The sequence below is a fragment of the Panthera onca genome, chromosome C2 (assembly GCF_046562875.1).
Source record: "Panthera onca isolate mPanOnc1 chromosome C2, mPanOnc1 haplotype 2, whole genome shotgun sequence".
Taxonomy (NCBI): domain Eukaryota; kingdom Metazoa; phylum Chordata; class Mammalia; order Carnivora; family Felidae; genus Panthera; species Panthera onca.
The window spans coordinates 82,509,782-82,532,451 of NC_138347.1; the positions used below are offsets into that span (position 1 = coordinate 82,509,782).

Genomic DNA, 22,670 nt, shown 5'->3' on the forward strand with positions numbered 1-22,670 from the left:
TTCATTCATTCACTGAAGCAATATTGAGTCACTCTCTACTATCTGTACCTGTCTTGGTAAGTATCTATTATTTGGAGATGGAAAACCACTTGTAGATAAACTGCTGGGAAACTGACACTACAGACAATGAGTCATTGTTTAAAGTTTAGGATAGACTCCTGGCAGGAGCAAATCCATTCCAATTAATTTTGGTCCCCATTTCATTAAGCTAATGAAAGAATATCATACTTTTGTCTTTAGTGGTCTCTATCCACATTCCCAATTCAATCTCACACCATTCCTGCCCTTTTGTGTTACCCTTGTCCCTATCTTGGAATACTTTTTCCACTGGCTCTTTGCTTGACTGGCTTCATCTCAAATTCCAAAACTCAGTCTGTGTGTCACCTCCTCCGAGATTCCGTCCCTGGCTGCTCTGTGTAAGTCAGTTCCCCCAACATCTTCTCAAGTTGCACCCATTTTCTCCTTCCTAGCACTCATCACAATCTGTGATTACATATATGGTTTCCTTATGGTCAGTCTCCATCACTAAACTCTGAGTTCTAAAATTATAGAAAATATATGTTTTAATGATCAATGTATACTTGGCTAATAGTAGGCACTTGATAAAAAAAAATCTGTTGAATAAATGAAAAAAAACCTTGAATCAGCAAACATGTCCCAATAGGTGTACTGAATAGTTATACCTACTTACTAGTTATTTCTACTCAATAAGGGGAGGGGAAGACTGAGCAAGACAAAAGGGTAAAGTAGTCTCATAACTCACCTCCCTCAGTGGATCACGTAAGTAACAATCAATAATTTTGTCGTACTGGTGTTCTCGTTCATACATAAACTCACAAATTTGATAGCTAGAACATAAAAGGAAAAAGTTCAGAGTACCAAACAGGCAGGTGGTTATTAGCTTATTGTTTCAAGAAGTTTGCTCATAGAAGTTGGTATTAAGAAAAATGAATATAGATTTGATTTCTACTGTGAAATGAAGTTACAGTAGCTAAGGGAGAGTAGTATCTGCCATTCCTCTAAATACAGGTTTAAGATGCTGCTGAATGCTCAGTTTATAAGAAATTTCAAAGCTGGGTACAAAATAAATGTTAAAACAATAATGTGTCACATAAAAAATAGTTAAAATATTAGTTATCAATTAACTATATGAATTTTCTCTGTTGACAATTAAATATGTCAAATGAAATATTCAACAAATCAGATAAACAGTAGTGTTAACACATCATATCTCATTTGCTATGTTAAATTCTGCATTGTTTAGAATATGTATGAATAAGGCAACTCAAAAATCTATAAAATGATGGAAATTTTAAGTAAATAAAACTAAAATTATAAATCATAAGACTTGTTTCTTTTTCACACTAAAACAAATGTACAAACACTTCAAATTTACTCGTTGTTAATTTCTGCAAATGTTACTTACTCATTTCTAGACTTGAAAGACAAAAACTTTGCACTTAACTTTTTTGTTGTTATTTGCATAGCTTTTCTTAATTAAAAATTGGTAATTTATCAATAAACCAGGCTTCCAGTTACAGAAGTTTCACTTAGTAATTCTATGGGGACTAATGTATGCCTTAAAAACAACTTACAACTCTGCTTTTTCTGCCATACGGATGAGCCGACTCTCTTCAAACTGAACTATGCCTCCAGCTTGCAGCAATTCTAAAAGGACCTGAATATTTAAAATAAATGAGTAAAACACTTTGGAATCTACTTTTATTTACTAACTCTCTAAGAGTCCATTCAGCCACACAAAATGTAACTTTTCCTTTTTTTTTTTTTTTTGGTCTTATTAGTTGATGTTTTGACTTGGCTTTCCCATATACAAAGTACCAGGAGGTACCCTTATGTTGATCACATTGTAATGAAGTCTTACAAAAAGATAAATGGCTCTATTTTTCAAACATGGAAGAAATGCCACAGTGTTTGTAAATAAATCCTTATTAGAATATCTAATATTCTAATATCTGACCCTCCACTAAGCCAAAAATGTCCATACATATTCTTTCAAGAAGTGAATTTTTGTCTGGTGCTTTCATGTCTCACGGTTCTTTAAAATCTACTGTCCATAGGTAGTATCCATGCTTGCATGTTTAATTTTTCTACTTAAACATTAGGGTTTTTCAAAATAGCATTATTCATAAGAGCCAAAAGGTAGAAATAACCCAAATGTCCATTAATGGATGAATGGATGTACAAATTATGGTATACGCATATAATGGAATATTATTCAGCCTTAAAACAGAATGGAATTCTGTCACATGAAATAACATGGATGAACCTTAAAAACATTATGCTAAGTGAAACAAGCCAGTCACAAAAGGATAAATATTATATGATTCTATTTATATGAGGTACCCAAAGTAGTCAAATTCATAGAGACAGAAGGTAGAATGGTGGCTGGCAGGGGCTGGGGAAGGTGGTAATGGGGAGTTAATGCTTACTGCTTAATGGGGAGGCTCAGTTCAGGAATTCATGATAAAGTTCTAAAGATGGATGGTGATGATCACCGCACAACAATCATATATACTTAAAGCCACTGAAATGTACACTGAACGTGGTTAAAATCAATTTTATGGCATACACACACACACGCGCACACACACACACACACACAAATAAAACACTGGGGTTCATATAATTAAGCTTTAACCACACCAGGTAGCTGAATAAAAAAGTGAATAGGATGTTGAGGTTGATTCATCAATATTTTAAAATAAAACTCAAAATACAACAGAAACATTATATAGTCATAGAACAATATGAGAAAGCTCTCTCTTATATTTAAGTTTGAGACCCAGAGTAACATGACCCTTCCCATAACTTCAGGAAACCATTTAACAAATATTTTTCTAACATGGAAAACTGATAATTTTTTAAAGATTTTTTTAATGCTTATTTTTGAGAGAGAGAGAGAGAGAGCGAGCAAGTGAGCAGGGGAGGGGAGGAGCAGAGAGAGACAGAGATACAGAATCCAAAGCAGGCTCCAGGCTCTGAGCTATCAGCCCAGAGCCTGACATGGGGCTCAAACTCACAAGCTGTGAGATCATGACCTGAGCCGAAGTTGGGACACTTAACCGCCTGAGCCACCCAGGCACTCCCAGGAAATTGATTACTTTCAAGTTAAGAAAAGACAAAAAAGCAGAAAAGAAATAAAACCTATCTAAAACTTACTGTTCAGAGCCTTAATTGAGTCCATTTTGAGCATTATAATATACTGTAGTATAGAACTATGGAGGGGCGCCTGGGTGGCTCAGTTGGTTAAGCGTCCGACTTCGCTCAGGTCATGATCTCACAGTCCGTGGGTTTGAGCCCCGTGTCGGGCTCTGGGCTGACAGCTCAGAGCCTGGAGCCTGTTTCGGATTCTGTGTCTCCCTCTTTCTCTGACCCTGCCCTATTCATGCTCTCTCTCTCTCTCAAAAATAAATAAATGTTAAAAAAATAAAAATAAAAAAAAAAAGAACCATGGAGTGAACTCATCTACTGGGAGCCTTAATTTGGAATAATATAATAGAAATGCCATTGCTGGAGCCAGTCTTAACAATTCAGCAGAATTAAGTTTTCAGGAACTGTATAAGCCAGTTGTTAAACATAGTGATTGTTAAAAATTAAATTATACAAATTTACAATTAATTAAATTAAAAAAGGTAATTAATACAATTCACTACTTCCTAATTATTTTACTACATTTTACTGTGTATGCTCTTGAGGTTTGTTACTTCATCTATGTGGTGGAAATATTATACCAGGGTGTGGCACTGTGCATCTCTTCCCAATTCCATGTTCAGTGACATCATGTTGGTAGGCTGGAATCAGCCATGGTGGGAGTACTTACACTATGGAAATCGACACATGTTATAAAAATCAGGGGTTACTATATTTTACTTATTTTAAAGGGATGTAAAATAAACAAAAAGACACATGTGTGACATGGAACCTATCTGTCCCACAAAGCCTAAAATATTTACTCTTTGGTCCTTTACAGAACAAAAACAAAAAAAGCAAAAACCTGCCAATCCCTGGCTAAGAGAGTGATGGAAACAAGGTTAATAAGGCCATCAAATTTAAAAGTGTGCTTGTCACAATCATCACATTGCACACAGCACAGAAAATTAAGGCCTTGACTTATATGTTTCCAGTATTTAAGAACTGATTCAGCAAAGACATCACTGATGAATGTACGAAGTCCTGCCATGCTTTCACTCCTGTACTTTCATCTTACTCACTTAAATATTGAAAATATCAACTAACATTCATGTCAGAATTACACCTGGGGAACCAGCTGTTAAAATTTTATCAGTATACCACCAGAAAACAATAAAAAATACTGCATGCAAAAATTTTTATATAGAGTACAAGAGTGCTGGACTAGAACGGAAGGAATTGAGTTCTAATCTTAGTTTTGAACTTGAGCAATTTACTTCATCAGTTTTCTGTATTTCTCAAATGAATCGAGAAAAAACCCTAATAGTCTCAAAGGAGACTCCCGATAATAGAACATTACTATACAAGGATTACTTTTCAAGGTTTGACTTGTACATTTAGATTTGGTTTTTATTTCTATTTCTATTTATTTTAGTTATTTATATTAAAATTCTTTATCATTGTACATAGCAACACCAAGATCCACTTTTCCTGCCAATAGAGAGATAGGGGCAAAGTGAGGGTCCACATTATTATTTATATTCAATATAATTTGAGATAATCAAAATTCTAGCAGCTGTCTTATCTTCCTAAAATAGTCAGTCTGCAGCAGTCACTGGGCCACAGCTGTGAGGAGAAAAGGGTCACTGCTGCTATCCTAAGTTCTTTAGCCAAGTCTCAAGAGTCTCAACCTCCCAGCTGTGCACTATTACCATAAAAAAGACCAGCGTAGCTTTCACAGTACTTATATTTTGTAGCTTGCTTGTCTGACAAAGTCTAGCCATAACTTTTAAATAGGATGATTCTCTTAGTACCCACACTTATAGTGGGTAAGCTTTGAAAGAATCCTACTCCTAGAAGAGACTCTCGAGAAAGTGGCCTAAATAGAAAAAAGCGGTAATCCAACAGTTACTATCTCACAGTGATTAGTGGAAGGACAGATGGATTCTAGTCTCCAGAAATGTTTAGCCCTAATGCAGTGGGGCTATAGAGTACTCCCAAAGTTCAATGTCCCAATACTCAAGATCTGGCAGCCTTTCTGGTTCAGAACCATAGCAGCTACGAGTGGTTATCAGATAAATGGCCCTAGTGGAAAGCAGGATAAACAGGTGCCAAATGTTGCTACTTAATGGAAAAGGATGAAGTATTCCCTGTGAGTCATGCTGAATGCAAGACAGGTCCAGTCTTCCTAGGAATTTAGTTTGATATGAATTCTTTATAAATGTACTCCTAACAACCATCTGCACTATTTTCTAGTTGCCACTATCTAGCTTAGTATTAGGGTTTGGCACAATTTTTCCCCCTTATGTTTCATGAGGTCTAGCACAGAAGGGTTCTTTCCAGCTTATTCTGTCCTCTTTCCCATACTTGAGCAATAAGAGTCCCAGGGGTTCATACCTGCTGTCTTTCAGAGTGTCGGGAGTCATCATCAGGACTACAGAGGAATTCAAGGACCTGGTCAAAGGAAAGGTATTTTTTTTTATTGGAGACTAGCATGCATGCCGTAACATTGTATAATGAAAACAACAATAACTACCCCTTCTACATCATCAATTCATCCATACTCAGCCATAACAAATATCACAGATATATGGTGTCTTCCCAACTGACTGGCCTATTACATGGCACCACAGGCTCAAGTATGCTATCAATTTAATATGTATCTTATCTTTACTGTTCAGAAACATGGCTGGAAGGCAGTGCTACCAGCACACCTTAACCTTAAGATCCCTGGTACCATGGACCAAGAAAAGCATGGACTTCAGAGTGAGGCCACTTGGATTTCAGTCTCAACTTTATTAACATGTAATAATAGTATTTATTGCTAAGAATCACCCTTACTAAGTATGATCCTGGATGAGTGACATAACCTCTCCAGGCTTTAGTTTCCTCATCTGCAGAATGGGGGTGCTCGGGGAGCAGTGAGTTAACATACACATATAAAACTCTAGAAGAGAGCCTGGTGTTATAAAGTGCTCAATAAATGCTTGTCATTATTGGCAACTTTCTCCAGAGATAAAGTGTTTTGTTTTGGGTTTTTTTTTGCCACCCATGTGTTGATATGCAGGAGCTATTTAACTGGGATTAAGAGAGATCTTCAAAGTCAAAGTCATTTGTACGGACATTGAGACTTTCTAAAAGAAATCTCTCTTACAGATGATCAACATCAGAGAGTTGCTACCGATGAGATGGGTGACTTCTAAAATTGAAAAATTCTTGAGCAAAGAATTCTAGGCAATTCAGAGAACACAATTAAAAGAACAAAATCTCTATAAACCAATCTCCACAAGCCATACCCCCCACGATACCAAGTTACTAAGAAAAGTCATACTACACAGGCACAACATTAAAAGAAACAACCAATTTAATCCAAATTAAAACCTCAACAGGTTTCTACCTGATAAGACATTTATCCAGTTTCTTATTTATATTAAGAAACTATATACTCCAGTGAACTTTTCTGTGAACAGCAAACAGCATAAAAACAATTCTAGCTCTCATCATTAAAGACACTCACCTGATCAAAAAGGGTTCTGTTTACAAACAAGGTATTGTCAGGCTTTGCAAGCTGCCGGGCAAGGAACGTAAAGAGACACCCTACTTGTGAAGGAGTAAAATCTGAATTCTCCACCATAACCTAATGAGCAAAAGAGACCATTTATTCAATACATCATCTGGTTTGACACAAAATTATACCATTAGAAGGGGAAGAGGGAGCCTCATTACTGGAGACTCATGAAAAGATTCTTTTATAGGCTGTGCAACAATTGAGTTCAATGTCATTTAGAGAAGGAGCAAAAACTATTCATATTCTGAAAGGAAAACATTTTCATGATTTTTGGCATATTTCTAGGCACAATTTGGATAAGAACTGAATTGCAAGAGAGGTGATTTCAAAGAAATAATAATCATGTTTCCCTCTGGAATTCTTAAAAGAGAATCCTACTGAAGTTAAATTTAAATTAAAGTAAACCTACCAAAAAGCTGCCTACCAACACAGAGAGAGCAAAGTCATTCTGGGGTTTAAAACTAAGGTAACTTGAAGGCACAGGAAAAGATGTCCAACATCACTCATCATAGGGAAAATACAAATCAAAACCACCATGAGGTATCACCTCACACCTGTCAGAATGGCACGTATCAAAAAGATAAATAATCCAAGTGTAAGCAAGGATGTGGAGAAAAGGGAAGGCTCATGCAGTGTTGGTGGGAATGTAAATCAGTGCAGCCACTATAGAAAACAGTATGGAGGTCCCTCAAAAAACTGAAAATCGTATTGATCCAGAAATTCCACTTCTAAGTATTTATCTAAAGAAAACAAAAACACTAATTCAAAAAGATATATGCATCCCTGTTTACTGCAACATTACTTATAACAGCCAAGATATGGAAGCAACTTAAATTCCATCGATAGATAAATGGATAAAGATGTGGTATTTACGGGGCACCTGAGTGGCTCAGTTGGTTAAGTATCCGACTCTGGCCCAGGTCACAATCTCACAGTTCGTGAGTTCAAACCCCACATCGGGCTCTGTGCTGACAGGGTGAAGCTGCTAGGATCCTCTGTCTCGCTCCCTCTCTGCCCCTCCCTCGCTTGCCTGCACATGTGTGCGCTCTCTCTCAAAAATAAACATTAAAAATTTTTTTAAAAAAAGAAGATGTGGTATTTATATACAATAGAATATTACTCAGCCACAAAAAAGAATGAAATCTTAACCATGTGTTACAACATGGATGGACACTATGCTAAGTGAAATAAGTCAGAGAAAGACAAATACCATATGATTTCACTTATTAAGTGAAATCTAAAGAACAAAACAAAACAGAAACAGATGCAGAACTAACTGAGGGTTGCTGGGGGGTGGAGTGGGGAAGGGGGGTGAATAAAACAGGTAAAGAGGATTAAGAGGTACAAACTTCCAGTGATAAAACAAATAAGATACAGACAGGAAATGTACAGCATAGAGAATATAGTCAATACTACTGTAACAGCTTTGTATGGTAACAGATGGTAACTAGATTTACTGTGGTGACCATTTCATAATGTATGTAAATACTGAAATCACTATGTTATACATCTGAAACTAGTACAGTATTGTATGTCAATTATTCTTAAATAAAAACACTTTTTTTTAAAATTTTTTTTAATGTTTATTTATTTTTGAGACAGAGACAGAGCATGAATGGGGGAGGGGCAGAGAGAGAGGGAGACACAGAATCGGAAGCAGGCTCCAGGCTCCGAGCCATCAGCCCAGAGCCCGACGCGGGGCTCGAACTCACGGACCGTGAGATTGTGACCCGGGCTGAAGTCGGACGCTTAACCGACTGAGCCACCCAGGCGTCCCTAAAAACACTTTTTTAAGTAAGATAACTAGAGAGTGAAGGCATCCCAAAAAAGACGTCAGCTAGCCCAGCAATCAGTGAAGTGAATGGCTTCTGCCCTGTCTATAAGCAGTTCCTTAAACAGATGGTTTCATATAACAGGCTGTTTATGATCACACACAGTTATCAAACCATAATCGTTCCTCTGCTTTAGGTGAGCTCTCATCTCCTGAGTACCTCCTATGAGTGAGATGGTATAGCAAATACCTTCAAGGAAATTATGAGCAAGAACGCAAGGTGAAACAGGTAACAAATCTTAAATAAAAGGTACAATGCAACTAACATTGTCATGAAGGTGCAAATGGCTACAAAAGCACAGTAAGGAAAATGAGAGAAGGAATTTGAAAAGAAATGAGGAAAGTAGGAATGTGAGAAGAGAGAGTAACCCACGCCAGAGAGAAGACTGTGAGCAAAAGCATGGACACTGGAAAATACAAGTGCGTGCAAAGAAACTGGACTTCTTTAGAGTGCAGCCACATGCAAGAGGAGGAGGGAGATATTAGATTGAAAAGATGAGGCCTTGAATACATTCTAAGGAATCTAGAGTTTATTCCATAAAAAAACTGGGGCTCTATTGACCATGTTCAACCATGAGAGCTTATCATCATCAGGATTGGGCTTAGGAAAATTATCCAGTTGGAGAACAGAGTGAAATAACACAAGGAAGAATTAAAAGGCAGGGAGCCCAAGCAAGATGCATATGACTGCAATGGAGTCTCTCCTCCAATGGATAATTGGGGTCCGAACTAGGGCAGTGATCATGAAAACAGAAGCAGGAACAGGTGCAAAAGACGCCACCGGAAAGAGGCAACAGGACAAGGATTTATCTGTGTGGAAATGTGTGGTTTTAAAAAATTTTTTTTTTCAACGTTTTTAATTTATTTTTGGGACAGAGAGAGACAGAGCATGAACGGGGGAGGGGCAGAGAGAGAGGGAGACACAGAATCGGAAACAGGCTCCAGGCTCCAAGCCATCAGCCCAGAGCCTGACGTGGGGCTCGAACTCACGGACCGCGAGATCGTGACCTGGCTGAAGTCGGACGCTTAACCGACTGCGCCACCCAGGCGCCCCAATGTGTGGCTTTAAAGAGAAGGAATAAACAATGACAGACCTTGAGCCTGACAGGCAGGTAGGACGATGATGGCATTAGCAAAGAAAGAGAATACAGAAGACAGGGAAGGAAGATCAGGCATTGTTTTGAATTAGCTAAACAACAAACTGTCTCATCTATCGGAAGTCCTAAGTCCCCTCTCCCACTCTCATTCAAAGATAAAATGTAAGATTCCTCCTGTTATAAAACATTCCCTTGGGGCCCAGCTTTTGGCCTACCTCCTTTTACTTTGGTAGCAGTGTATCCCTTTCTTTAACTCTCCTTGCTTTAGTCCAGCAAACACAGCTTGTTCAAGTGCATAATTCAGCATTACCAGAGTATGAGAATATTTCAAGTTATAATCTGTGTATGTGTATATCTAAATTCTAATTGGTAATAGATAATTCAAAGAGCTTTCTCCAGCTTTAAAATACTCAATCATCACTCCCTTTCAGTGTACAGGTGCTTTCCTGGGACTCAACTCTTGGGCCCAGCCAGTGCTCCTCTCTGCTTATTTAGCCCTTTCTTCTGGTTTCTGGGTGTGAACTCCTTAATTATATGATCCTGGAAATAACTCCTGAGAAAAGAGTTCTAACTCTCAGCCAATTCCCTTGCCACCTCAGCAAGCGTCTAACTGGTTATCTTCCTCGAAATTCTGGCCCCTCTGTGTTTCCTTTCTTACCTATTCCAGGGGCCATGCTTACAAAAATTCTGAGTAATCTTATACAAAGTCACAAATTAACAGCTTTTTACTTCTACGTCTGTAGTCATTCAGCACACATCATATCACCTTACATGCAATGTTCATCCAGTGTTCCCTGGTCACTGCCTACATTCCTATTTTCACTGGCTCCATCAGTACTACAGTTGTCAGTGCAACTCTTTCATCAAAAATGAGAAAAAAACTCTCAAAAGTTCATTCTTCATTGACGCAAGATAAATACTACCAAAACAATATACAAGGATAGCAATTCACCAACTCTAATAGTTTAAGTACTTTATGGAGCTTCAGGCTCTTCATTTGGATCATTCCTCTAACTTAGTATAGTTTTAAGTTCAACTTCCAATTCAATAAACTTGCAAACATGCCTTGAACATCTACTAGCTTCCATTGCGCTGGACACGTTAAAACAAGGATACACATAAAAAAAAAAATCTTCACAGTCTCTATCTATAGGAAACTCAGTCCCAGGCAGGAAAACATAGATGTAAACAATTACCATACAGTGTGCCATGTATAGTATAAAGTGTTGTATGAACACAGAGAAGGGGCAACTAATCCAACTGGAAATACGGAAGAGGATTCTAGATTCTAAAAGAGTTTCTCATGGATGATATTTGAGTTATGCCTTGGACAATGGTTAGGAATCTGCCAGGCAGAGAAAGGGAAGGAAAGTCATGATGGGATAAAAGAAAACTACACAAAGAACTTAAGACATAAAGATGACACAGAAAGCTCATGAATTGCAATAACTTAATATAGTTGAGAAGTCTGTAATATAGAGAGTGTGTTGCAGGCGGTGTGGTGGAGATAGGAGAGAAAAGTTACAGAGAAGTAGTCAAGGACCAGAAAATATAGAAGGATCTTGGATGTCATGTTAAACAGCTTTAGATGAGTATGGCAGAAACTAGTACTTGTGCTCCAACATCTGTTCTTCCTTCCTAACTTAGAAACAGAACTCCTCATTTTAGGCTAAACACATGGTAACCCACAATACAGAGTACATTTCTCAGTCTCTCTTAGCAGCTGAGAAGCAATATATCTAAGTTCTGATCAACATGTTATAAGCAGAATTGTAGTACACAACTTCTAAAAAGTTTTCTTAAAGAGAGGGAACTCCTTTCTTCATCTCTTTCTGCATTCAGGCTGGTTAGAATGTAGAGGTGATGGCTGGAACCCAGGCAGATATTTTGGACCAAAAGACAGAAACCATGTACTAAGAATAGTAACAGTGAAAGCAGAAGGCATCTGCATCCCTAATGAGTTTGTGAAGCCACTCTACCAGATCAGGTTGCCTACCTGCAGACTCCCACGGAGAAAAATAAATTCCCATCACAATTAAACTATCGTTATTTTGTATTTTCTCTCACAGCCGAACTCAATTCCAACTGATCCAACAGGGAGTCAGAGAAGAATAAAGGAAAGGCAAGATCACAAATTAAAGGAAGACAAGATTAGGTATTGAGAGACCATTTAGGAACTCCAGGTAAAAACTCTCCATACCACCTACCTGGATCAAACTGGCATTCTTTGGGGGCTTAGCAAGCTTATTCTCATATTCATCACTGCCTATCTTACAAGGTTAATAAATAGCTCAATTAAGATAATGTATATAAATGTGCTTTGAAAATTATAAAGAACTATTATAAATGCAATGCATTAATGTCATACACAATTAGAGAACATTTTATTTTGGTATCTTGTCCAAAATAATTGAAAACTCCCTAAGAGGAAGAAATCTCCATTCTACAGCCAAATGAACAGGATGAAAATTCTAAGCTTTCAACTACAAGAAACTGGCCTGGTTCAAACTGTGCAGATGGAAAGGAAAAGCATCTGTCTCTGCATTCATTCATTAGCAACAGCATGGATCTCAAAATAGCTTTGGACTGAATTTAGTTAGATTTAAACTGAGATGATCTTCTCTGTGCCTCTAATCATTCTGAAGTGTTACCACCATCTCAGTGCCACGGTCAAACTACAGCAACACAGCGATGCTGGTCTGAGAGAGAAGAAGATTCTTCACATTAATTGTTTTCTTAAAGCATTCTGAAGTCAGTCACCATTATTTCACAAAATCATATTAAAATAGTAATTACCACAAAATGCATCTCTCAAGGGCAGTACCCTGTATCCTAGTAGCAAGTCTACAGCTGAGATACAGTAACAATTTTTTTTGAATTAATGATTAGTTTTTCACTCAGGTTTGGAAGACAAAGACATCACAACAAAATTTCTTTGCACATACTGCTTTATTAAATAAGATTATTAAATAAGATTATTTTTGCTATAAAACAATTCAACTTTCTTAAACATCAATACAAAGACATCTATTCTCTGAGTACTCACTTTCAACAAAATGTCCACAATTCGTTGTTGATATTCTACAGCTTGCTTGTCATTTTTAAAATCTTCAAAAGTCTAACAGGAAGAAATTTTTAAAAATAATTATTATTTGTAAAATTTGAAGGAAACAAGATATTAATTTCTTACTAATAGGCAGGTAAAATCCCAAATAAGATAACCATTCCTCATCAGGTTTTTCCTTCTATACCTTTAAATAGTAAGTTGTTTTTAGTAAGTTAGCCAGAGAGCTATAGCATTTAATACTGCATGGTATTCTAGGACTTTAAAACCAGATAACAAGTATAAAAATATAGTAACTATCATACAACCAAAGAGTGACTTCAGAAAGGAGGGCAAAGTTTACAGGCAATGAAAAAGAAGAAACACTAAGGGTAAGAGGCAAATTTATGAACAAGGGCTTGAGAAAATACATGTTACATGCTCAGCCATCATTCCATTTATGCTATTTAGAAATAATAACTGAAGTACAGTTTATTAACTTTCATGAAAAATAACTTTCATGATTTTCATTGAAACTAAAAAAAATGATGTTCAATGACAGATTTTTTTTAAAATTATGGTAAAACTGTCACAATGTTAAAATCCTCAAGCCTACATATAAGGACTAAGTATCCCATTTTCAAAACACGCCAAGTACAGCACTCTTATGTCCTTGCACAAGTAGAGCCAGATATATTTAGAACAAAACATATACCAAAGTAAATGACAGCATCGGATTCTGAAAATACCTAGTACCTATAAAATGCATATATGAAGGAATTAAAATTGTTTTCACTACCAAAAAAATTAAAACAAAAGTATTTGTTGAATAATAAAAGTGATGAAAGACTTGAAGATCTTTCCTGTGGTTTTCACTTAGCACATGTGGGTCTTAGAAATACAGCAGTAATTTAGTGCTTATTTTCCTGAAACAATAAAATAGACCACATAGTGTCCCAAGAGATTTAAAAAAAGGAATTTTAAAGCCATGAACTTTCAAGACTACATTATGGTTACATTCAAACCAAAATACTGCTGTTCTTTAAGTAGGCCCTAAATTTCCCCAACTTCTGCAATTATACTTTGGATGAGTATGCCCTTCCTGCTCCTCTCTTGACACACACTAAGTGCTTTAAACAAATGATGCTCATCTGTCTACTTAATGACAGAAAAATAAAATCTTTTCTTTTTTTAAAGCTCTTTCTTCAACGAGACTGCTTTGCTGCCAGTTAGTTGAGAAAAGTTGAGATGAGTTACCAAGGAGACTGCAGGAACTCTCAGTCTGTAAACTCAAACAGAACATATTTTAACGTTTAAGTGGGTTAAATTTTACCCTGCCTGAAGACAGAAAGATGAACTACAAAGTCTCTCAGTTCTATCTTCAGGTTTATGAACACACTGATACACACTAATACAAACACATACCTCCACCCCCACCTCGGCCTGCCAAAATGAGATGTCACTCTGCAGGTACAAATAAAAGGTACTATCTGCTACAAGTGCTATTTAACTAAAAATCATGGAGAAATTAACATATTAAAAACAACAGCAGTGACAGCTAGTAAGAAAAGAATTTCTTATCCATTTTCCTTTTGGCAGCATGTATTCACTGCTTTGAAACATATTGAGAGTTTACTTGTATAAACATAATTAAGTGGTGATATACTCTAGTATGAATATTATGATATATATAATGACATATTTTGGTTGTAGTTTACAGCTGCCACTAAAATGGCATGTCATTGTCATTATCACTCCATTGAAGATGCTTCCAATTATACAATGCTTGTTGGAGGAATAACATGCCCTAATGGAGAATGACAGTTTGTGAAGCACAAAGACCTACAAGCCACCCAAAAGCACAGACATGACCACAAGTAAAGTAAGAGAAATAGAATGCATATATGAAGAGAACTAATAAAATTTAAATAAAAAAGTAAAAGAGATCAGAGAAAAGATGACAAATAGAGAAGATAAAGAAAATACAATATACAAATAATTGTAGTTTAAGATGAAACAAAATAATGAAGTAGAAAAAGCATTTAAATCTGTAATTCAAGAAGACTTTCTTGAAATAAAAGGACTTGAATTCACACATTGAACAGGCCTATAGCATACATGGTATGACCCAGAAAAGTCAATTCTGAGTGATATCTTAGAGTAAAACTATCAGTCTTTAAAGAAAAATTAGACTGGGAGAAAACATTTGCTAAGCTTATGTAATCTGACAAAGAACTTGTATTTCAAATTGGTAAAGAACTTTCAAACCTAGCAAGAAAATACACAATTTTTAAAAATATGAACAGATATTTCACCAAAGAGAATATATACAGATGACAAACATGTCTTCTCTGCTAATATATTTTAATGAAAAGATGCTTACTGACATTAGGTAAAAGGAAAATATAATTAAAACCATAATGAGATACCACTACACACCTTTTAGAACGGTCAATTTAAAAAAATAAACTATAGCAAGTGTTGGTGAGATGAAGGAACAGACTGATACCTATACTACTAGCAGGAATGTAAAATGGTAGAACCACTTTAGAAAACAGCCTGTCAGTTTCTTACAAAGTAAAATAAAACACTTAACAAATGACCCAGCAATTCTAGTCTTTGGTATTTACTCAAGAAATTTATGTCCACACAAAGACCCATATGTAAATGTTCATAATAGTGGTGTTCAAAACAAGAACCAAGAACCATCTACTGGTGAACAGATCAACAAACTGTACACACATAAAATGGAAAATTACACAGCCTTAAAAAGGAACAACCTGGTTCAAGAGAATATGACAGCAGAGTAGACGGATCCTAGACTCACCTAGTCCCATAAATACAACTAGATACCTATCAAATCATCCTACATACCTCAGAAATTGACCTGAAGATTGACTGAACAAACTCCACTAAAGGGAGAAAAGAGGCCACACTGAAGATGGTGGAAAGTGTGGAGACATGGTTTAGAAGAGAAACAGCAGCTCCTTGGGAGGGGAGGGAGCTGTAGTCTTGGAGAAGAATGAGAGAGAAAGGAGCACACAGAAGAAAGCACAAGGAGAACGTTTCTCCAAAGCCATTAGCTTGGAAAACAAGAGGAGCTGAATTTCACGAATTCTTGCAATCAGCAGGGCTTAAAGCCTGGAGTTTTATTTTTATTTATTTTTTCTAACAGGAAATTTATTGTCAAATTGGTTTCCATACAACACCCAGTGCTCATCCCAAAAGGTGCCCTCCTCAATACACATCACCCACCCTCCCCAGACTCTTAAAGATTGAAAACAAACTGAAGGTTGATGGGGGTGGGAAGCCTGGAATTTTAAAGGTCACAGGCTTAGCTGTGATAGAGCTGGAGGGCACTGAGGGGCTCCTGGAGAGAAGGTAAGCAAGCAACTTGGGGGCAGACAGTGTGGAAGCAGCAATCTCAAGAGTGGGTGAAACACATGGCGGTGGGTGGGGGGGTGGGGGGGGTGGGGATGTACATTATTTGCTCTTCTCAGAACTCTTCCTAGAGAGGCAGCAGTCATGGACACACCACACCTCTTTGGGAAACAAAGGAGCTAGCTAGTGCTATTTTCTTCTCTTGCCCCTCAGCAGAAACACAGAGCCACCTGTGGGAAGCAGTGCAGTTCTGACACCAGGCTGCCTAACTTGCTTACAACAAGCCCCACCCCCTCTGTACTCTGGTGGAACTGCCCTTCTCAGTCACGCCTGCATCAGTTCCAGCACAGTGGGCCCCCCCTTAGAAAACCAACACAAACCCCCTGCCCATACCACATCTCCCGACCAGAAACTTTTGCAGGGCCTCAGTTCCAGTGGAGGTGGTGACAGGTCTCACTCCACAAGCAGATCAGAGCACACTTAGTTAAAACTCCCCACATGCAGGCCAGGACCAAACATTGTCTATGGCAGGCAAGGAGAGCTTCTGAGACCACTGGCCTGAAGGACAGAGCAACCAGAAAACAACAGCAGAGCAAACAAGCACACACTAGAGACATTCCCTGAAGCACTAGGTAGGTCCTGGGCACTACATGACCTTAAGGCCATTACTTTCAGGAGCAGGACACATAACTAGCATTTCTAACACACATAAGGCAGAGATTTAGACAAAATACAAAGACAGAGAAATTTATCCTAAGTAAAAGAATACGATAAGGCCGCAGCCAGAGATTGAAGTGAAAGTGACATAAGTAACATACCTTACAGAGAATTTAAAGCAACAATCACAAGGATACTCACTGGGTTTGAGAAAAGAAGACATCAGTGAGACCCTTACCACAAAGATAAGAGTTAAAGAAGAATCAATCAGAGACAAAGAGGGCAACAAACAAGATTAGAAACATTCTTGATGCAATGAAAAGCAGGCTAGAAAAGCAGAAGAATCAATTAATGACCCAGAGAAAAAGTAAAAGAAAGTAATGAAGCTGAACAAGAGAGAAAGAATTATGTTAAGACCAGACATAGGGAACTCAGGGACTCTATCAAATATAACAACATTCATGTTACAGGAGCCCTAGAGGAAGAGAGAGAAAAGAGGTCAGAAAATTTATTTAAAGAAATAATAGCTGAAAACTTTGCTAATCCAGGGAAGGAAACAGACATCTAGACCCAGGAGGCACACACAACACCCATCAAAATCAACAAAATCAGGCCAACACCAAGACATATTGTAATTAAACTTTTAAAATATAGCAAAGAAGAAAAGAATCTTAAAAGCAACAAAAGAAGTCATTACCTTACAAGGGAAAATCCATAAGGCTATCTGGAGATTTTTCAACAAAACTTGGCAAGCCAGAAGGCAGTGGTTTGATATATTCAAAGTGCTGAATGGGAAAAATCTGCAGCCAAAAATACTCTATCCAGCAAGGCTACCATTTGGAATAGAAGGAGAGATAAAAGCTTCACAGACAAACAAAAACTAAAGGAGTTCGTGACCACTACACCAGCCCTGCAAGAAATAGTAAAGAGGACTCTTTGAGCGGAAAGGAGAGGACAAAAGTGACAGTATAAAAGCACAAAACACAAAGCAGTAAAAATGAGTATTTCTGTAATATTCAGCCAAACAACTCACACAAGAAAAAGGATATAAAATATAATAACATATACCCAAAATGTGCACAAAAGGGAAGAGAATGGATACAAAGTTGAACAACCATCAACTTAATAAGAACTATTATTTGCAGAAGAGGTTATATACAAACCTAATAGTAACCATATATCAAAACCCACTAATAAACATGCAACAAACAAAGAGAAATCCAAATATATCACTAAAGAAAATCAGCAAAACTCAAGAGAAAGACAAGACAGGATCAGAGAAAATCTCCAAAAACAACCACAAAGTAAGTGATAAGATGGAAATAAATACATATCTATCAGGAGTAACTTTGAATGTAAGGGGCTAAATACTTCAGTCAAAAGACATAGGGTGTCAGAATGGATAAGGAAACAAGACCCATCTACATGTTGCCTACAAGAGACTCGTTTTAGATAAAAAGACACCTTCAGACTGAAAGTGAGGAGATGGGAGAAATATTTATCATGCAAATGGATGCCAAAAGAAAGAGTAGCAATACTTAACACTGGACAAACTGGACTTTAAAACAAAGACTGTAACAAGAGACAAAGAAGGGCATTATATATAATAATAAAGGGAACAATCCAGCAAGAAGATGACATAACAACTGTAAATATTTATGCAGCAAACAAGTAGCACCCAAATATATCAAACAATTAGTAACAAACAAAAAGGAACTACTTGATAATAATACAATTATAGTAGGGGACTTTACCACCCACTTAGATCAATGCACAGATCATCTAAACAGAAAAGCAACAAGGAAAGAATGGGTTTAAATGATATACTGGATTAGATAGACTTAAATATATATTCAGAACATTCCAACCTAAAACAGCAGAATGCACATTGTTTTCAAGTGCACATGGAACATTCTCTAGAATAGGTCACATATTAGGTCACACAACAGGCCTCAACAAATGCAAAAAGATTAAAATCATACCATGCACCTTTTCTGACCACAACACTATAAAACTAGAAGTCAACCATAAGAAAACATTTGGAAAGACCACAAATACAGGAGGGTTAAACAACATGCTACTAAACAATGAATGTTCAACTAGGAAATCAAAGAAGAAATGAAAAAAATACACGGACACAAATGAAAATGAAAACACAATGGTCCAAAACCTTTGGGATACAGCAAAAGGAGTCCAAAACTTTACAGCAATTCAGGCCTACCTCAGGAAGCAAGAAATATCTCAAATAAACAACCTAGCCTTACAACTAAAGGAGCTAGGAAAAGAACAAACAAAATCCAAAAACAGTAAAAGGAAGGAAATAATAAAGATAAGACCAGAAATAAATGAAACAGAAACTAAAAAATGGAACAGGGGCTGAATGAAACCAGGGGCTGGTTCTTTGAAAAAATTAATAAAAATTGATAAACTCCTAGGCAGTCTTCTCAAAAAGGACCCAAATAAATAAATCACAATGAGAGTAGAGAAATAACAACCAACACCACAGAAATACAAACAATTATGAGAGATTATGAAAAACTATATGCCAACAAATTGGACAACCTAGAAGAAATGGATAAATTCCCAGAAACATATAAACTACCAAAACTGAAATGGGAAGCAGTAAACTTGAACAGATGAATAACTAGCAAAGAAATTGAAACAGTAATCAAAAAACTCCCAAACAAGAAAAGTCCGGGACCAGATGGCTTCACAGGTAAGTTAGTTCTCCCAAACACTTAAATAAGAGTTAATATCTATTCTTCTCAAACTATTACAAAAAACAGAAAAGAGAGAAAAACTTCCAAATTTATTCTATGAGGCCAGCATTACCCTTATACCAAAACCAGATAAATACACCACTAAAAAAGATAACTAGAATAAATAAACTTAAAAAAAAAAGACGGGGTGCCTGGGTGGCTTAGATGGTGTCCTCTGACTGTGGCTCAGGTCATGATCTCGTGGTTTATGAGTTCAAGCCCCACATTGGGCTTCGCACTGACAGTACAGAGCCTGCATGAGAGTCTCTCTCCCTCTCTCTGGCCCTCCCCTATCTGCTTGCTCTCTCTCTCTCTTTCAAAATAATAAATTAACTTGGGGCGCCTGGGTGGCGCAGTCGGTTAGGCGTCCGACTTCAGCCAGGTCACGATCTCGCGGTCCGTGAGTTCGAGCCCCGCGTCGGGCTCTGGGCTGATGGCTCGGAGCCTGGAGCCTGTTTCTGATTCTGTGTCTCCCTCTCTCTCTGCCCCTCCCCCGTTCATGCTCTGTCTCTCTCTGTCCCAAAAATAAATTAAAAAAAAAAAAAAAAAAAAAAAAATTAACTTAAAAAACATAAAGAGAGGGGCGCCTGGGTGGCTCAGTCGGTTAAGCGTCTGACTTCGGCTCAGGTCATGATCTCATGGTCCGTGAGTTCGAGCCCCGCGTCGGGCTCTGTGCTGACAGCTCAGAGCCTGGAGCCTGCTTCGGATTCCGTGCCTCCCTCTCCCTCTGCCCCTCCCCTGCTCACGCTCTGTCTCTCTCTGTCTCAAAAATAAATAAACGTTAAAAAAAAAAAAAATAAAAAAAAAAATAAAGAGAACTAGAGGCCAATATTCCTCAGGAACACAGATGCAAAAATTCTCAATGAAATATTAACAAACCAAATCCAACAATATATTAAAAAAAAAAAAAAAAGCATTCACCATAGTGAAGTGGGATTTATTCCTGGGTTGCAAGGGTAGTTCAATATTCCCAATCAACGTGATACATCACATTAACAAAAGAAAGGATAAGAACCATATGATCCTTTCAATAGATGAAGAAAAAACATTTGACAAAGTATACCATTTTTCATGATAAAAACCCTCAACAAAGTAGGTTTAGAGGGAACACACCTCAACGTAACACAGGCCATATATGAAAAACCCATAGCTAAAATCCTCCTAAATGGGGAAAAACTAAGAGCTTTTCCTCTAGTGTAAGGAACAAGATAGGGATGTCCACTCTCACCACTTTTATTCAACATAGTAATGGAAATCCTAGCCACAGCAATCAAACAAAAAGAAATAAAAGGCATTGAAATCATCGAAGAAGTAAAACTTTCACTATATGCAGATGACATGATGCTATATATAGAAAACCTTAAAGATTCAACCAAAAAACTGCTAGAACTGATAAACAAGTTCAGTAAAGTTGCAGGATATAAATCAACATACAGAAATCTAGTGCATTTCTATATACCAATAACGAAGCAGCAAAAAGAGAAATCAAGGAATCAACCCCACTTACAACTGCACCAAAAACAATAAGATAGCTAGGAATAAATCTAAGCAAAGAGGTGAAAGAGCTGTACTCTAAAAACTATAAAGCACTGATGAAAAAAATGGAAGATGACACAAAGAAATGTAAAGACATTCCAAGGGCACCTGGGTGGCTGAGTCTGTTAAGTGTCCAAATTCACATCAGGTCATGATCTCACAGTTCCTGAGTTCTGGCCCTGCATAGGGCTCCATGCTGACAGCGCTGAGTCTGCTTAGGATTCTCTCTCTCCCTCACCCTCTGCCCCTCCCCTGCTCGTGCTTTCTCTTTGTCAAAATAAATAAACTTTAAAAAAAACAAAAAGAAAGAAAGACATTCCATGTCATGCACTAGAAGAACAAATACTGTAAAATATCTACACTACCCAAAGCAATCTATAGATTTAATGTAATCCTTATCAAAATACCAACAGCATGTTTCACAAAGCTACAACAAATGATCTAAAATTTGTATGGAACCACAAAAGATTCCAAATAGTTAAAGCACTTTTTTTTTTTTTTTTGATGTTTATTTATTTTTGAGAGACAGAGTGACAGAGCAGAAGGGGACACAGAATCTAAAGTAGGCTCCAGGCTCTGAGCTGTCAGCACAGAGCTCAACATGGGGCTCGAACTCATGAGCCACGAGATCATGACTGAGCTGAAGTCGGCCCCTTAACCAACTAAGTCACCCAGGCACCCCCAAAGCAATCTTGACAAAAGAAAAGCAAAGTTGGGAGCATCACAATTCTGGATTTCAAGTTTTATTACAAAGCTGTAATAATCAAAGCAGTATGGTACTGGCACAAAAAACAGAAACAAAGATCAATACAACAGAATAGAAAACCCAGAAATGAACTCACAATTATATGGTCAATTAACCTTTGACAAAGCAGGCAAGAATATGCAATGGGAAAAAGACAGTGTCTTCAACAAATGCTGCTGGGAAAAATGAACAGCTACATGTGAAAGAATGAAACTGGACTATTTTCTTACATCAAACACAAAAATAAATTCAAAATGGATTAGGAACCTAAATATGAGAACTGAAACCCTAAAAATCTTAGAGGAGAACATAGGCAGTGACATAAGCCATAGCAACTTATTTCAAGATATATCTCCTGAGGCAAGGGCAACAAAAGCAAAAATAAACTACTAGAACTATATTAAAATAAAAACAGCAAAGGAAGCAATCAACAAAACTAAAAAGGTAACCTATGGAATGGGAGAAGATATTTACAAATGACATATTTGACAAAGGGTTATTATCCAAAATATATAAAGAACTTATAAGACTCAACAGCTTAAAAATGAATAATTCAATTAAAAAATGGACAGAAGACTTGAACATTCTTCCAAAAGATGACATACAGATGGCCAACAGACACATGGAAAAGATGCTCAACATCACTGATTATCAGGGAAATGCAAATCAAAACTACAATGAGATTTCACTTCACACCTGTCATAATGCCTAAAATCAACAATACAGAAACAACAGGCGTTGGTGATGATATGAAGAAAGAGGAACCTTCTTGCACTGTTGGCAGGAATGAAAGCTGATGTAGCCACTGTGGAAAACAATATAGAGGCTCCTCAAAAAGTTAAAAATAGAACTACCCCATGATTCATCAGTCATACTACTGGGTATTTACCCAAGGAATACAAA

The 22,670-nt window shown here is 37.2% G+C and overlaps 1 protein-coding gene across 4 annotated transcripts in view; it reads right to left on the reverse strand.

Moving 5' to 3' along the window:
- The window catches only part of VPS8 (VPS8 subunit of CORVET complex), a 250,782-nt gene that overhangs the window by 119,703 nt on the left and 108,409 nt on the right, over positions 1 to 22,670 (reverse strand). For all 4 annotated transcript variants that reach the window (XR_013557963.2, XR_013557964.2, XM_060639415.3 and 1 more), the window contains exons 28-32: positions 12,693 to 12,764; positions 6,668 to 6,787; positions 5,548 to 5,604; positions 1,596 to 1,678; positions 764 to 848 (exon numbers count right to left, since the gene is read on the reverse strand). Coding sequence is in view for 2 of the 4 variants with exons in the window: in XM_060639415.3 (XP_060495398.1) it covers positions 764 to 848; positions 1,596 to 1,678; positions 5,548 to 5,604; positions 6,668 to 6,787; positions 12,693 to 12,764 (417 nt within the window). In the remaining 2 variants the exon portion in view is untranslated. The remainder of the gene's footprint in view (positions 1 to 763; positions 849 to 1,595; positions 1,679 to 5,547; positions 5,605 to 6,667; positions 6,788 to 12,692; positions 12,765 to 22,670) is intronic.